This window comes from Ostrinia furnacalis, unplaced genomic scaffold (genome assembly GCF_004193835.3).
Source record: "Ostrinia furnacalis isolate ACB-3 unplaced genomic scaffold, ASM419383v2 OfSCF7157, whole genome shotgun sequence".
Classification (NCBI taxonomy): Eukaryota; Metazoa; Arthropoda; class Insecta; order Lepidoptera; family Crambidae; genus Ostrinia; species Ostrinia furnacalis.
The window spans coordinates 463,613-482,322 of record NW_021137396.1 but is presented as its reverse complement, the minus strand read 5'-3'; the positions used below and the strand labels follow the sequence as shown (position 1 = coordinate 482,322).

Below are 18,710 nucleotides of genomic sequence, written 5' to 3'. Positions count from 1 at the left end.
CGCTGCCCTGCACTTCATTTCTAATGAATTTTATAATTATTGATTTATTGGTCGTCTTGAGACCTGACTGATTTGGAATCCTTGGCTTTTTGTTCTAAATCGAAGGGAGTTATTTTGAGGCTTATGTATTTGCTTTAAAGATAATGAGATGTGTAGGTAAAGGTTACTTACTTTAAATCAGTATTTGACGATTTGTAAGAACTAATTTAATCAGTCTAAGCAAATAAAGATACGTTTTGATTTTGCTTGAAATGACCGGCTACAGAACCAAGGTCGGATTAATTTTTAGATATCACCGGTACTGGGAGGGTGCTCCTCGCACAGTGCTTATTAGGAATTTTAGCCAGGATACGCTCGTGACATGTTCAAATTCAAATTCAAAAACGTTTATTGCATGTCACATTACAATCATCGCAATCTTGTATACCCATTCTTATAAGATACACCATACAAGAATGCATGGTAAATTCAGTTAACTGCTCCTGAATCGAATGTACCTACTACTACTATTTCTATTTATTTATATTAACCGGCAGACAGTGGTGACTGAGTTTGTTGCGGCGCTTCTTCTCAGCACTTGCCAAATGTTGGTCTCGAAGCGCTGGTAGGGTAAAAAGATTATGAGACATGTAGAGGCTCCTTAAGAGCAAAATGACGATTTGTAAGAACTATTTATTAGTCCAAACAAATAAAGAAATTTTGACTTTGACTTTGACTTTGACAATATGTTGTTGCAAAATATACGTATACATGTTCGATGCACTCAGCACATTAAAATTTTGTCACACTTATTAAGCTTGTTGATTTGCAAAAAAGAACACTAGAATTTAATAATTCAAGATGGAAGCTGGCTCAGTGTTGGGGGTGGCCGCCCAGTCTACTAATAGTTGTAGTTTAAAGTGCTTTGTTGATGTGGTAAAGCATTTGTAGGTGCTTTATTTTATGAGCACAATGAGCCTTTTTAAAGGGGTATTTATTAAGAAATTCGTACCAGAAAGAGTTATCGTTCGATTGTGGTGATGCTAACAACGTATTTTAATTGGTAATGTTTACGATTGGGGCTGACGGGGCCGCCGTTAAAATTGTATAAGATGGTGGTGGATATCAATTTATTTATACAATATAGAGATTTTCGAGAATGCTCATTTGATCGAAAAGAGTGTTAAAACTATCAGAATCCCACGTACCTCGTTTCATCCGTTTTGAATCTCGCCGGTTTCCGAGTTTCTCCGGTATCCGACGCTCTGGGTCCACCTGCTCGTCGTCCGGAAGACACTCGTCCAACTCGACACTCACCCGTTGGCGCCAACCACCATCACGTACATGTAGTTCGCGGTCACACACGCGCGGTCAATTGCACTTTTTAATTTTAAACTTAGTATAATAACATTGAGAAATAAATTATTTCAGTAAAAATCTGAGCAGAGTTTCTGCTTACGATGTTACTAGTTCGAAAGTTAAAGACGCTGTGAAGAACTCCGAGCAAGCTCGCCCCCAGGTGACTAAAATGGCGGCAAACGGAAGTAAGTCAAATCAATTCCTATTAAATAATTGCGGAAATGACGTCATTTAAGGTATAAAATGGTAAAAAACTACACCGGAAGTAGACGCATCTCTCACCAGATGCTGTGCATCGTCACATGCCGAATAATACAGAAACATCATCAGTTATGTAAAATGCTGCACACAAATTATAATTTTTTTGCTGACCTTTGAGATGCTATACAGGTTGTTTATACCTTAGCTGAATGCTTTGTACCTATGCCGTCGTTGGTATTGAATTTGTATTGCAAAAATTACTACGGTTTTAAGAGTTCATGGCAATAGTCCTTGACAAGACGACGTTTATCGACTGTCCGACTAATTTGCATCTCTTTAACTTTAGCCGTAACTATTTATTTAACCGGTCTTTTTGTATAGGATTTGACAGACTTTTGACCTTTGTTATTTTAAAGCAAGTTGGTGAAACCATGGTAATCCATTATTTTCTTATTTCAGATATAAAAATCCATACAGACTACAAAAATAGAAAAATATGTGGAGGTATTTCTGATGTCGAATCATGTTTTTTCTAGTTAACCTATATCCATGTATGGGGACAAGACCTTGCTAATGTCAAGTGGTCCGAAGCCCAAGAGTTATGTGCATAACGCCTGCTCTGTGATTTATCTCGTTGAGATCCTACCCACATACATATGTATGGTCACATACATTTTAACACACTTTTTGACCGCTATGGGGAGGGCCTGGTTCATTTCGGAAATTTATGTTCCACAGAAGCTAGCACATCAGACTTTAACTTTTTGTTGCAAAATCGCACTTATACAACGGAATTAAACAACAGAGTGTATGGCTTAATGTGCTAGCTAAGTACTTTTTGTATCGGTCCAAAGCTGTATGAGAAGGGCTCGGCATCAGTCGCGCTACGAACGACACGACACTTCTTGCGCTGCTTCTTCTCAGCACCATAGTCCAGCAGTGGACTTTATAGTATTGTTGATGATGGTGATGTGTATTTTTCTTATATTTAAATAAGCAAACTTGCTTGTCATGACTGCGCCAGAATATCAACGGTGTTAGGTAATCTCTGACACAAATTATCTTATTTGTCTCATTTATTTTTATTTCTAATATTAACAAAGATGTTGAACATCGATCTTACTTCACACTTTTTTCTCAATTGCGGACGTCCTGTATCAGCAACATTTTTTACGTCTGCCCAGACAATAGTGATGATGTAAGCCAAAGCTTCGAAGGCTGCTCACGGCTCAATCGTGAATTCGTTCGTACAAAATGAAGACGTATTTAGTGATATTTTTAATTTTAACTTTTACAAGTTTTATGTGTTCAGTGATTTGTGAAACTTTCCCGCAAGAAGAAAATGTTCAACCTCACGATGACCAGCCAAAACCAGTACAGATATATGACTTGAATAAAGCTCCAGAACTGTTTGATAAATTTATAAAAGATTATGACAAACATTATAAAGATGAAGAAGAGCATGAAAAACGCTACTATATTTTTGTGGACAATTTGCAACATATTAATGAAGTAAACTCAAAGAGTCGTTCATACACTAATGACATCAACTCTAATGCTGATAGAACAGTTCAGGAAATACTGGGGAGTGTAATTCTTGCGTCGTAAGTACTTAATCAAAATAAGAATAACACATTTATTTGTAATATTCATGTCAATACAGGTTCTTTGTTATTAATAATACTCAATTGCAGAATCAATAATAATAATAAAAATCATGCCCAAAAATACTCAATACTCAATAGTTTATTGCTTCCATAATGTTTACAAAAGGTGTTATTGGTAAGGTAAGATACAATTATGGACCCTGTCGGGCACTGCATTTTAGGAGAGACGAAGATTTTTAGATTTATTGCATTAATTATTCTATGGTTATTAATTATCAAATTTATTTTTAATCTGTATTTATATGTGTAACTAATTCAATAATATATATTATCATTAAGTATTATACTCATCAAGGTAAAGTAAGGTTCCGTTAATAAATATTTATTAACGGAATGTTTTATTATTATTGTTATTATGCTTATTATCCATTATACTTATATTTTCATCTAAATTATTGCACTTAGGGCTACTTTTTTGGCAGGATTTAGATTAATCATTCAGATTTTAATGCACAGAGATACTTAGAAATTTGTATATTTGGAATTTATTTAAAATTTATTGATTATATAAAACTTTTAGGAAATGCTTGAGGAATAGGAAGATGAGCAAGAGATAAATCTAGAATACTCACTAAACTCATTTGTTAATATCAATATCATCTCAATATTCATCGAAAACAAGGGAATGTAGAAAAAAAATTGACGCTAATTTTTAGTCCTACTCGGGGACAAGTTTTGTCCCTAAAATAATAACCTAAATTCGTCACTAAACTCAGTTTTTAATTATTTTTATGAGTAATAGTTAAGCCCAAGTTTTGTTACTACATAGGTACCTACTTTACTTTTTTTTTTTAATATTGTTGTAACTAACTGTATAAATATGAAAAAAAATCTTCAAAAGGACGAGTCTTCAATATTTTATAGAAAATCCTTCAATTTTTTAAACCACTACACTGAATAAAAAACATAACCCTCCTTCTGGCGCAGTCGGTTAAAAATAAGTAATGTCTGGGGGCCCTTGGAACTCAACCTTTTCATTATTATTATGCTTCATGCATGCTGCCAACCTAGCGGAATTAAACATAATAATATTTTAATCGAGTGTGTGCCCTTCGACCTCACTAAACTGTAGTGGCCCTTGTCCTTTAGTGCCTCGAGCACGAATAACTCTCGTAATAGGGATGATGACTGGGTAATTAAATCGAAATTCTATTTAGTCCGTCTGACAGATAATTATAAAATATTAGACTCGTATATTTTATTATTTTCCATAATCCAATAATTACAGTATTATACTGAGTTGAAATGTCGCGTGACGTCACTTTTGAGTAAAAATTCTACTCAAGCGTGACGTATCGCGCCATTTCAACTCGATGTAGCACTGTTATTATTTAATTATGAAAGAAAATAAATAATATGAGTCTAATATTTTCTAATTATCTGACGGACAAATAATTGAAATTTTGTCATCTAACCTATCGTATAGTAATCGTGTTCCCTAAACCATAGTTTCCACCCTGTTTAGGTGTTCCTTGATTTTCGTAAAAAATAATACAATACGATTACCATACCTTACAAGACGACATTTATTCATACCTACTCGGGGTACAGTAGTAGGTAATTAATAACCTTATTGTTTCAACGTACTTACCTACTTAATTGTTTTGTTTCAGGCTTATAGGAGGAGGAGGATTTGACTGAATCAACTTAGCTATAAGTCAACGTCAGACGCGTAGACGATATTACAAATTTATAAAAAAGTAGACTTTTATTTAAGTATAACGTTTATGTTCTTTATGATTATTTCTTTAAAACATTCAGATTGCCCCACTGTAGAACCAACCTGGGTAAGGGCGCCCCCTTGTATCGATGTAGGTAATACGTACATATAACGACGTCAACGACCATGGCATCGACATCTTCTGGATTCAGACCGTTCATTCAAGAAAAATGCATGAGCTACCTGAAGTTGTGTGATAGCTAATGGCTAAATAAGGAACTGTAGCCAAATTTTATTTTTACTGAGTTATTATTTCACTAGGTATTTGGATTATTTTGTTAAAAATTGTTTTTTTCTTCTATGTGTAACTACCTAGATTAATTGGTTAAAATCTGTTCTTTTTTTTCTGTCGCCAAGCTTATTTTCTTTGAATGCTGTATTTACCTGTAAAGGCATATCTTTTAGATTCTAGCTTTCAGTTGCATGTAAATTGATATGTTGTTGGTAAATCTTTAACAATAAATAAATAATTATCTAAAATTTTAATACGAAACATTTCATATTGATTACAATTTACTCTCGTTCTTTAATGGTTGTCCAAAAGACCAAAAGTTGGTATAGTTATACAGTGTTTATGTACAATACCAGATAAGCAGCCGGCAATGTGTGTAAAACACGATAGAAAAGGGAGACGACAAGGGAGTGCAGCAAGGCTGTAGGTACGTTTGGGTTACCTAGAAGAATGTTCGTATATCTAATTTAATTGTGATTTTACTTATAAATAGGTACATTTATCTATGTATGCTATGTGTATTAAATAATTATTATCAATTCCTTAACAGTATTTTTTCGTGATACAAAGCTTTACTAACAATCTGTCCTACTATAGGTACTTACCTATCTAGGCAAAATGTAATATGACATATCGATACCTCTGGGCTCAAAGGTCGTAAAGGACAAAATACCGAAAATGAGTTATTTATACAGTTTTTCTCAGAATTTAATTCTCTATCGATCTGTATATTTAGTTTGTCGAAATTCCCAAAAAAAGTGCCTTTACGACCCATCATTTTTGATAAGCTAAACAGAATTCATCCTGAAAATTGGGATGTAAATACCATTTAATTTTTTAGTACAGTTACCATGGTAGTAAAGAACTAGTATACACAAATTTTTGGGCGTATAATGTACATGTAGTATATCTATTGTCCTATACAACCTTACATTTTCATACCCAAGTCTAAATAATTTGTCCTTTACGCTCTTAGATTATCTAAACAAATATTTTAAAAATCTACACAGTGAGGATATTAAAATAACTGTGAAGGTAAATTTTATAGACGTTTCTTATAGTATTTAACCCATTATAGACTGAGTTTTCTTAAAGTGTCAGATTTTTGTTTTTTTGAAATATGTTCATAATTATGGTCTACATAATGCTATACAAGCATTAAAAAAATAATCCGACCTGTAATCTAGAAAAAAAAATGCTGGTACCATATGGTACCGCTAGCCTCTTACCGTGTCAGTAAGTAAAAACATAATTATCATGGACTTTATAAAAATAGGGTAAATTATATATTTTATTATTATTATATTATGTATTAATATACAAGCAAATAACAGAAGTGATATTAAATGTAAAAAAAACTGTATATTGGGTAAGCAATATTCATTTTTATCTTTGAATATTCAAAAATTTGGAATGGAGCTTGGCATTGCACGCTGCACTTAGCCCCACATAACATTTTCTATACTCTAATATTGTTCGAGAGTTGCAATTATCCCAAGTTCGTTCTATAAATATCTGCTTCGTCTTGGGACCTTCATCGTCCTCCAAAACTGCCAATGTTTCGTGTAAGTAACATCTAAAATAAATAAAAACCCATGGTTTTGTAAAGTATAGGTAACTATTTTACTTTATCTTGCTGTATACCTTATATACCATTGAATATATCACATACTTCCCAATAAATACAGTAAAAACTAAAAATCATAAAATAATTAAAAAGACACGGTAAGCGGCTAGCGGTACCGTACGGTACCAGTAATTTTGACAAACAATATTTCCCATTATTATTACCTATCGACGTAATTTTACACCATTTCACAATAAAAGCACTTATGGAGAATACAAGATTGTAACAAAATCAGTATTTGACTATCACACAAAAAAAATATGATCACTTACTTGAATGGCGCGTCAATTTTTAAGAGAAAATTTTGATGCGCTCACTTCAATCATCAATTACACATAACTGAAAAGAATAACTGTCAATTTTTATTCCTAGAAGCATAGACCATATCTATTGGCTACGACTTGCATCAATCAGAGCACTGCATCTTTTCTCGTGTTAATGTATAGAGCCAAATTAAAACACACAAAAAAGTGGTACCATATGGAACCGCTAGTCTATAATGGGTAAGTATGTGCGTTTGGAACAAACGAAAGAACCTAAAAAATCATCAAAAATACATAATAAAACTATTTTAGAGTGTAATTTATGTGATTTATACATATAAAATGATGATATCTACCCACATCGGGTAAAGTAATGTTCCTTTTTATTATTTCTCATATTTGAAGAAACTAGGTATTTGTCAGGTAAAAGATAATTATTAAAAGATGATTTAAGAAAATAAAAACATGCTATTAAATAACATATTACCTAATTAAGTTAGTATAGTCATCATAAAAATTGAAAAAATGAAAAAGCTAGATTTGTTAAAAATATTATGAGAAAAAAAGTCACCTTACTGCAGTACCTTAGGTGTCATTATTTTGTATGCACAAATCACACAAATACTACACTTTACAATTATTTTTAATGATTTCCTAGTAATTTTGACTAACGCCCTTGGTCAGAACCACTTTTGAGTTTTGACTGTTACAATTATAATAAATTAGTATAGTTTCTAAAGTTATTTGGATCAGCTAATAAAGAATAACTAGTTGGAAAAATATTTACACAACATGGGAAAATATATGTTGAGACTAAGAGTAGGCGCACACCGTTGATTTTTCGTCGGCCGATAGTTTAGTCGGGCAGTTGATCAGTATGGGCATGTATGGGAGTGCGCAAACTACGCCGATTCGATTTGGCGATTTCTTCATACAATTTAAAATCGGGNACGTTCGGGCTTTCAGAACTTCCAGAACCCAAAACAACGTTGTTGTAACGATCACTAACGACATTTGTTAGTAGGTATGTGTGGGACAACTCTTGCAACTGAATTTAAGACCAGTTTTACTCAACCGATTGAGCTGAAATTTGGTATACTTATGTAAGTACGATGACAATGCAATGTTATGGTACCATTGAGCTGGTCAGCAATGATCTGATGACGGAGTCATGAGATGGCCATAGGAATTCCTAAATGAAACGGCGGCATCGCATCGAATTTGGGTTCGTTGGATTTGTCTTTTCGAGCACTTTAGTACTAGATGATGTCCAGGGTCCTGATGATGGAGTCAGGAGGTGGCCATAGGAATTCCTAAACGAAACGGTGGAAACTTATCGAGTTTGGGTTTGCTGGATTTGTCTTTTTGAGCACTTTGGTGCTAAATTGTATTGTAATTGAATCAAGGCTCTGAGATTGAGATACTACTAAAAGTGTAAAATAAAATTATAACTTTTTTTAAAACAAGCTTTTAGGCGGTTATCACACTGCGCCGCGTTCCGCCAGACAGATTTAATCATTGTATGCAAATACCTCTGATAACTGAATACACTGACAACGCGTCTGCGCGCGGGATTTTTTATATGAAATCACGCGTTCCGCGGCTGAGCGCGGCGTAGTGTGATAACCGCCTTATTCTGAAATGCAATTGTACTAAAACGAAAAAAATAATAGTAGGTAGTACTTACAAATGCAAGGTTCAAATAATTTCGAAAGCTTGTAGCGCAAAAATTGGCCAAGTGCGTGTCGGTGCTACGCGCAGTGTAGGGTTCCGTAGTGGTCCGTCGTTACCACAGTATATTTCAGAAGCAAGCAATTACTTCACTTTTCATATTTTCTTCTAAGGAATTTTCACTAGTTAATAAATTTTGTAATACATGAGTTAAATGACTATTAATCTCAAACTAATTGATGTATCTTAACCGCTAGCTATAGTTTTCCTTGAAAGTTCATGATTAGCAGTATTATCACGAATTTTTCCAGTTTTTGAAACCAACAGTTTCGTTTTTAGAGGGCCCCCCCTCAAGGGGGACAACAAAAATTGGCACTTTAAACTTTAATGATTTGAAAACAGATCCCTAAATGGAAAAAAAGTCTTAAGAACCACTAAGCCATATTAAAAGACCTATCCAACGATACCCCACATGATGGGGTCGAAGATAAAAAAAAATCATCCCTTTAGATAAAGGGGAGCTACCCTAAAAAATTTTTTATTTTTTTTCAAAATTTTATTCTACCGTTTTGTCGGCGTGATTAATATACATATCTCTACAAAATTACAGCTCCCTAGTGCCAATAGTTTCCAAGCAAAACTTCGGACAGACAGACATATCGAAACTATAAGGGTTCCTTATGGAACCCAAAGAGGAATAAATTCCGTGGATGCGCGATACAAGCTTTCGAAATTATTTGAACCTTGCATACAATTATTTTTTTCGTTTTATTATCATGTGTTAACGGATTAACGATTAACGTTAACTTGCGTTAAATCTTGTGAGATGTAACGTTTTAACGTTTAACGAAGTTAATTTTTTTATTAACGATTTAACGATTAACGAAGTTAACTATTTGATTAACGGTGCCCAGCTATGCACGTAACATAAGCATATTTAGTTTACCGCGAAGGCAATATTATTAGCAATATTCTTTAAAAAACAGATTGTCGGTAACATCATACACCTATACTTTACGAGTTGGTATATTATATTATCATTATATCGAATAGATACATAATATTTATGACACTGACACCAGAGGATTGTTAAAAATATTCATTGTTACAATCCACACGATAGAAAAATAATATTCGAAGCAAAGCATGAATAACCGTTTATTTGGAAATGCATCATCACATCATCATTAAAACAGCCCTTTACAGTAATGAGCCTCCTCCACTATAGTGGAGTGTTTTGCCATAATCCCCAGACTTGGCAGGCGGGTTGGAGATCGCAGTTTAAAATATTGATGTTTTTCAGAGAGCGCTGCTGCTGCCCGTTCTCTGTTTAATGTGTAGTCCTTAAGTCGCCTCTTACGACACCCGTGGGAAGAGTAGAGTGCCGTCACCACACGGCATTCATTAATATTTGGAAATAATTAGATTTCATTAAAAATCCATCCATCCAATAAACAACTAAAAAGACAGGAATAACGCCTTATGGAATTTAAATAACACTAAACTTCATAATCGGTAAGTTACTTCGACAGATACCTACATAAGGCACCCCTGATTCCTGATGAAAATAAGATTGGTATACCTAGGTACCTACTGTAAGCTACTATCTACATGAGAATAAATGAGTATGAAGGAGTCCTAGCTGGGACGCTGTGACTGATGTGGACGTGTGGGATGCCTTCGTAAGTTGCGGAAGGTCGCTGGCAGATGCTGCAGCAGTGGAATGCTGGAGCACAGGGTTTATATACAAGCAAACATAGTCTCACTCACAGAAATATGTGGTCTCATCAGGTGTCACTAATCAAATCACACTGTCGGTGCTAAGGGTATCTGATCTATGCCGTGTCCTTCATAGTCATTTGCTCGAAGACAAGGCAAGAATTGGGGGCGTTTTCCAAAAATAGAATTATTAGCGCTAATAAGAATAATGGCGTTCGTTAAGCGGTAAGTGCTATCACTGCTAAACAATGTATGGAAAAACGTCACTAATGAAGTTAGCAAACATCTCCTCACCAAAAACATGTTAGTTTCCGGCGGTAATGCTATGGCGATAGCCATTTTGCTTACAATTTGCAATAAATTTTATTTTCGGCCAAACGCTCCCAATAACAGCTGTCAATTAGTGTCAAACTTCTATCTGTCAAAGTTGTCAAATTCATCAACAACAAATCAAAAAAGATTGCGTGTGGTAGTGGACGTGTTAGTGTTTAAAATTATTAAAATAGCAGATTTCTCTTATAAAATCACATAAAGTGAAGGGAAATATGCTTCGTAAATAAAAGTTTAAGTGCTAGGCGATTGTGTACGTTATTAAATTAACGGTAAGTGTGTGTTTACTATTACGATGCATTTCGTAAATAAAACAAGTGTACCAAATTATTAGTTCGATTACGTACTACTACGCTAATTTTAACCAGTTGAGTACTAGTTTTTTTAACCTCGACATCTTCATCGGTAATAAATATTACTAATATCGTTGTTAAACTGAATTCTTCTTGTTAGTTTGACGCACAAAATACATCTGCAATAATGCACCCTCCTTGCATCTTTCTAAGACAAAATTAAGAGCTTTTGCCTGATATATTGTTTAATTTAATAGGCTGAACATTACTGATGTGTAGGAAGGATTTTTATATTTTTTTAAATCAAGTACATAACAATATTCTAAAGTTTAGTTACACTTTATTACAGTCAGTTAAACTTTGTGTCTAGATCTTTTTTGATGCATGAAAATTATTGTATCATATTTCTTATTATGCTTGCTGTGGTTACATTGTCATTTGGTGCAGTTAGCTTAATGCCCGTAAGTTCCTTTTCTTTATACATGAAATAAATAAATAAGATTGCAATAATCAGTGACTAATTATTGTCCGGTTTAAGCATTTTTCAGACGTACTGTATTAATAACAATGTAATATTGCTTATCTTGTCCCTTTCTCATGATTACTTTCAAAAACTTTAGTGCACCATGCTCACTGTGTTAGTAAAATACATAATTGCCATTTAAAGTAATAATAACTAAAAAAATGCACCAAAGCATCTTAACATAATATTACATACATATTATGTCACAAATGGTTGCGAGCAATCACTTATCTGAGTAGTGAGGAAACAAGACTGAAAAGTAACTTTTGTAAGTAAAAAATTATTCAATAGGGCTACTGATAAAAGCTCAGATGCAAAAAAATTCACTGCCAAATGTTTTTTCTGTTAATAGCCCAAAGGTTAACTGGCAGAGAATGCATTGGGCATTCTTAAGTTCGCCAAGTGCCAACTTTGAGATATTAAAGTATTTATAAAATAAAAACTACCTTACGCCAAATCCACTTAGATCATTGCTAAGTCCTGAGCTAAAAAATTTAAAGCTCAACTGTACATTGGCTGTTGTACTTAAGAATGGTTATGTAAATTAGGAATAGAAATGTTTTTACTATCTCCAACAATATTCAGTTATCATTATTGTAGTGTCATTCACTTACAATTGGTAGATAAAATTGGGAACAAGAAAATTTTATTTCATTGTTTGTATTGAATATGCTCCAAACTATTAGACCTTAAGTCATTAGAATTCTACATTATCCTTGATTAACATAAGCTTTACTTGTAGATAGAATATGGATGGATAAAGACATTATGTGGCAGACCGAAAATAACGCAAGCTAAACTAGTTCACAATGTTTTTTATCATTATTTTTTCAGGCTATAATTTTCTAGGATTGTTTGCAAGTCTGTTGTTTGCATATTGAATTGAATACAATATTGGTACAGTTGCTAGTGAAGAAAATGGTTAGTAAAAATAACTATTAGTATTTTAAAAAATTGCACTTGCAACATGATATTTATTAAAACTGACATAACAGTAATTTATGCTCTAATAACCCCACAAATCTGCTAAACGGAAAACGCAAATCAATTGTTGACCAGCTCGTGATGCAATGAGTTAAGAGTAGGCTAACAATAGAAGTTGAACATTATTTTAATTTCATCTTTATTGCCTGAAGTATAAGGAACAGTATATAGCTCACTGTGCTGCTGACTGTAAGTCGATCAGATGTTCATTACCGACCGCGTAGAACGAACTAACGATACGATACGCTGTGGATACGCATACGTTGTTCATTCGGGCCGGCTACGGTAGCGCTCATAAGGCGCAGTGCGCGTGCGTGCGTTTTAAAATATTGTTTTTATCGTATCGTAATAAAAAAAAAACTTTAATTAGCAAATTGCTTTTAGTGACTTTTATTTTTTGGTAAGTTGTTTCAAATAATGTTATCATTAAATGAGTAGCATAATTATAATTGGATTGTGTTTAACATGTTCTGCGTGTTTTAACCTTGGCTTATTGAACAGTTTTGATCGCTTTGGATTACCTATTTCTGTGTAAATATTATTTTAAAACTAAACCAACTTATAACGAAATTCACTGCTATTTGGTCCTGCTTTAAATAATTGTAAGGAACTCCTGAGCATTTCCTGCTAGCTATTTAATTTAATTAACATAACTATTAGTTATGTTATTGAGTATAGAATAGGGAAAGTAAATGCTAAAATTAGATTTAAATGGAATGGAAATGGAACAAATGTAATGACTGTATAAAATAATCTATGACTAATTTTAAATCATCCAATCTTATAAAGTAGCTCTAGCTTCAGTAAACAAAAAGTATTAACATACATAATGTTTTATTAGAAATTACAAATAGCATTTAGAAGAATAGAATAGAATATTGTTTATTTTCATTCTAAACATTCTTTTCATTCTATACTTAACTTTGCTTTCCTAAGCCTAGGTGCAGATTACCAACTTTTTGTCGGCCAATAGTATATTCGGGCAGTCAATCAGTATGGGCATGTATGGATTTGATTTTCATACAAATTAAAATCGTGCCCAACTATCGGCCGACTAATAATCGGTAGTCTGCGCTTAGGCTTAATCATATTTTGATCAATTGCCCCCCGATTGAATTCAAACTGGCAGCCGCTCCGGCGTTGTAACTTGTATTAATTGTAACCGGCCAACAATCCGGCGAGCCACTAGGCCAGACGGCTGAAGTTATAAGTAGTTGTATAAATACACTGGTCATCACAAAAATCGGCCCACCTACGTTTTACACGAAAACTCGTTTCTACTGACACAATCATGGTGCCCCAACAATATTGGTGTTATTTGAAAGCCCAATAAATATCCTTAAAGAAAAACACATTTAATTTCCTAATAAACGATAAACATATACTATAAATGTGACTTGAAAAACTTGAAAAAAGACCTCACTTTGGGCTCACCTCTGGGATCAATTAGACCAATTTTTATGGTTATAAAACCAAATAATGATCTCACGTGTCCTCTTTAACAGATGGATAGCGATTAAACCCAACTTAACAGTTTTATAGCCATAAAAGTTGGCTCAAGCGTAACTACCTATTTTTTGAAGAAGTGACTCTGGATTCTTCTACAGACACATTTTTGGGGTAAAACCTTTCCTTTAATGAAATGAAGTTTAGAACTAGGCTTTTAAATGGTAATATAGTATAGTAATATTGGTGGGAAGTGGGGATGCATACGTTTGAAAGTGCTTGTCGCGGGTGGGTCGATTTTTATGATGACCAGTGTAGTAGGTCTAATGCTAAAATTAAGCACAAATTAACTCAAGTTCAAAATGTTCAAAGTCACAGGGCAAACTATAGAATATAAAATAATTTAGCTTTAGCCGACGCTTTATCTATCTACCGTAACTTAACTTTTAGACACTAAGGTAGGGTATGTATACAATAAAAAATGGAGCCCCTTGTTCTTCAGATTTTAGGGTACATTATGAGTATAAATGGATTTAAGAAATGCTTTTATAAACCTTCATTGTTATTAATTTTTCACTCTATCACTTATAAAGTGGGTGGTTCCTTTAATGGAAAGTAATTATTATTACAGCTATCCTTATGTCAATCCACCCCTTATCAGTAATTGGAAACGGTTACACACTTATAAAGTTCTTTATAAATGGTATTTTTTTATAGAGATCCCGTTATATCTATTAAAAATTAACTAGGTATTTATATACTTTCATGCATGCCAATGTAAATTAATTATGTATCACTCGGGTATACCATGCTAAGTTCGTCGCACCCGTATAGCAAAAAACCTGTTTGTGGAATGTATTTTTGATTAGGGCACTTACAACCGTTATTTGCTCCACTAATAAAAGGGAAACTGACAATTTTTTCATACAAATCTTAAAATTTTCAAAGTGATCGTGAAAACCGTATCAAAATCCATTGCGTGTTTTTTAGGGTTAGCAGATAGACAGTAAGAGTAAAGTGCGTTTGCAAATATTACAAGTCAGGCACAGATTGAGGTTTTTGATTTGGTTTATTACACTATGTTCCTCTGGGTGCCTTGGAACCATATCACAAGGTTTATAATAAGAACCTACTTGTCTGTCCAATACTTATTTAAAAAAAAAACTCGTTGGAGTCTGATATTTGTGGCAAATCATGGGCGACCCCATGCATAAGTAAATAAAGTTATCGAAACCATTTTGAAAAACAAAAAAGGTCAAAGGGTCTAAGTTTTGCCCTAGCACGGTCACGTCTTGAATGTCCGCTTCTCAAGAATATTCCGCCGTTCCCTTCGCTTGCCACGTGATACGTGGCTTCAATATCGCCTTACTATTCGGTTCCACCTCCAATAACTTTCATTGTCTCGCCCGAAAAGGAGTCGTAACTTCATGCCATACAGACTAATGTTCCACAATCGCATTTCAAATAGCAATCTCAAGTATTCGGGCCCTCGGACTCTTTCTATTACTGTATAGGATAGCTCTGAATAGCTCTTGAACTGCATGCTTCGATGGCTTACACAATATTCCAATTTTGCTCGGATATTATTTGATGTTTACGTATTCAAACATTTCAGAGAGGAGTATTAGGTAATCTGTGGCATCTGAAGTAACAGAGTTTAAGATCTCGACCTGATGTGTGTACCTACTCGTATACGTGCATTATTTAGTTCAGTACACCTGCTACAAAACCGCATGAGATGGCCTCAACTAGCAGTCAGTTGTTCAGTTTACGGCTTCCAACTAAAGTTATTTCGTAAAAATACACACAAACAGATCTAACAATCCAAATACACCAGGGAGTGTTTGATGCAAGCACTGCGAGTTCACGAGAAACTATTCTGGATTTATAACCTCCTTCGCATCGTATAGCTTTTCGATTGCCTTATTTATTGTCTGTTTTAGCCCCATCACGGAACTTGAGTCTATTTCAAGTTTGGCTCTACATTTTTATGGTCTATAAATACTAATATAAAACCTCGTCAATCTTAAATTGAAATGTTCTTTATTAAGTTGTATTTGATTATTTCCTCATTTTTTCGACTCTAGCAAAAAGCTTGCTTATTGTTGTCGTTAAAAAAATGGGTCCGTTTAATCACCATTCGGGGACCGTTTGGTCCTAAGGTGGAATTAATTTTGTTGTTCGAAGGGCCCTACTGTTCTGCAAATCTGCAGGTCCGATAGCATTGACGGATCGCGTTTCAGCGGGCTCAAATAGATGGGAGGAGTACGTGCTGTACCGTCAGCGCAGGGTGATGAATCGGCGACTTGTAATCGCTGAACTAACATGGATCCCGTAATTTGTTACGAGGAAGTTCGTGAGGTCCTCGCGGACCCTCGCAGATGTGCACTGTCATCGTTTGATAAAACTAATCCATTTCAACACACCCTTTCGCCGAGGCCTCTAATGCATGGTAAAATGTCACCGGCATGACAAGAATAGTTATTTGCCTCGTCACAGCTAGCTGGAAGTGGGGAAGTGGAGGCGCGTTGATTTTGTCTTGTCTTGAAAATCACCTCAATTTAAAGGATTTCTATTGCATTATTAAGAAAGCATACTTATCTATTTCATTATTTCATATAAAATCATTTAACACGGCTATAAAATGATATCTCAACTTTCATGAAATAACTGTAATACTTAATTCTAAATCAACACGAATGTTTTATTACCAAAAGTAGCACAAGTTGGGAAACGCATTCTAAGATAAGATGTTTTTTTCCGTTCCGTTTTTAATGAAGTTACAGTCAGTGTTAACAATAACGTTTGAGTGAAAGAAAAGTCTTAAGACTTTTCTGAAAATAGAGATACAATTAGAGATCCAATAAAATATTTTCTCTCTTACTTTAATTTACACTCTTTTACTTTCAATTGTGAATGTTGTTCACTCATAGCATTCTGTTGTAAAAACATTGTATACCTACACAGTAGCCCCAAACGGTATTCCAGGAAACAGAACCGTGTTTTGTAGAAACGTCAAGGAGGGACTCCTTGTATCACTCCTCTATGTATCAAATAAATCTATGCCTCAACTAAATATGGGGAAACGCCTTACAAGAAGTTTTAACTATGCCTTATTTCTCTTCTCGTGTCAGATAAATTATGTGCTTCCGTTGCTGAAAATCAGAATTAAAATAATTAATTACTAGGTAAAATATAAAATTTACAATGATATAAAAAGGACTAAACTTTATAGTAAGCGGAAACAGTCTCAGTAAAGTTACAACGAGAAAGCTCTTTTAGTTATTTCCTGCAGTCAAAAAGCTTTTATAAAATTCAAAAGATATGATAAATCTGTGACATATCAAGTTAAAATTGTGTTTCAAGGAAATGTTGCGATTGCCGTATGGTTTCCGGAAAGTGTAGGGAAGTGAAGTGACAAATTAATTGAAAAGTGTTGGTACATTGGCGCTGACCTGATTGAAACTGGTTTGATTTTATTGAACAATAAAAAAAGGTTTATTTATAACCATTGCCTAATCGAGTAGGTGTTCAAGAGACCTATTTTGGGATCAAGTGTAAATATACGCACGAGGTTTTAGTTATTTATACAATTTATAAATATCCACCATTCACAAAGAACCATTAAGTCTTAGTACGTCGTAAGTCGAGAAAATCTACTTTCTTAACATAAACCACGGCAATATTTAAAAAAATGTAATCACACTTTTACATTTATTAAACAGCTATCTATAACTACAATATTAGCTATTGCCATCTATAAAATTAATTGAATTTTATTTTACAGTCCTGTAGCGCAGGTTACTAATAAGTTAGAGTGTAAGACGGGACTAACTTTATGAGTATAGAGACAATATTCTAATTTTTGTAAATTTTACGTACTTTGTATAAAAAATGTAATAGTTGTAACACAATAAAGTAAAATGAAAGTACACCTTACAAATGCAACGTAATAGAAACTAGAAAACAATGTAATAATCATAGGTGGAATTGTGTAAAGCAATCGTTATCATTTGACAGTTCATATCGTACGATTATTCTGTCAAACGCTTCGTATAACTGACTTTATCGTACGTTATGAACTGTCAAATGATTACGATTGCTTTACACAATTCCACTTCATGTGAGTTCGCACACTTTTTGTAGCACTCGCCTTTCAATTTACGAGTCTTATGCCCGTTTTCACCATCAATCCCTAATTTTTAAAGGGACCTCTATAAAAACAAAACTCCTGTTATGTGTTACTATAGGGGTCACTTAAAAAATAGGGATTGATGGTGAAAACGGGCATTATAATGCGAGTAGCGATTCGAATTCTTCAAAAATACATACACACTGACCTATGTTAATGTTTCCTGAAAAAGTAGAGCGTGTGACGATATAGAATGTGTTATTCTTATTTAGTTTACTACACACGTCTCAACCGGGATTTCCAATATGTGGTCGTTTCCGCAGAACTAGCCTACTCAGGAGCTGCAGCGAATAAATAAATATAAGATTACCTATTTCCCCGCAATCGTTGAAAATATTTACCATGCAGAGAGAAATAGGTACACTCGTAAGACTATAGTATGGAGATTATGCATGAAGACAATGTTAGATTTAATTGCTTGCTATCAAACGATTAGCATTTACAACAAAGAGAGACTTTTAATTACATAGCTTATTTATACAGTTTGGGATTACCTAGAATCTA

At 34.0% G+C, this 18,710-nt stretch overlaps 2 protein-coding genes across 2 annotated transcripts in view; both read left to right on the top strand.

Moving 5' to 3' along the window:
* Positions 1-2,749: 2,749 nt before the first annotated feature.
* Positions 2,750-5,243, top strand: LOC114363511 (cysteine protease XCP2-like). Its single transcript, XM_028319246.1, has 2 exons — positions 2,750-3,143; positions 4,820-5,243. Exons 1-2 carry the CDS (start codon positions 2,794-2,796, stop codon positions 4,845-4,847), a joined length of 378 nt encoding a protein of 125 aa, XP_028175047.1. The 5' UTR covers positions 2,750-2,793; the 3' UTR covers positions 4,848-5,243.
* Positions 5,244-10,846: 5,603 nt separating this feature from the next.
* Positions 10,847-18,710, top strand: part of LOC114363477 (sodium-independent sulfate anion transporter) — a 46,219-nt gene continuing 38,355 nt past the window's right edge. Inside the window, exon 1 of the mRNA XM_028319206.1 lies at positions 10,847-11,040. The gene's annotated coding sequence lies outside the window, so the exon portion shown is untranslated. The remainder of the gene's footprint in view (positions 11,041-18,710) is intronic.

Coding starts and splice junctions, on each gene's coding strand:
- LOC114363511 (XM_028319246.1), top strand. CDS start 2,794: ATGAAGACGTATTTAGTGATATTTTTAATTTTAACTTTTACAAGTTTT. Junction 3,144..4,819: donor GGGAGTGTAATTCTTGCGTC/GTAAGTACTTAA, acceptor GTTTTGTTTCAG/GCTTATAGGAGGAGGAGGAT.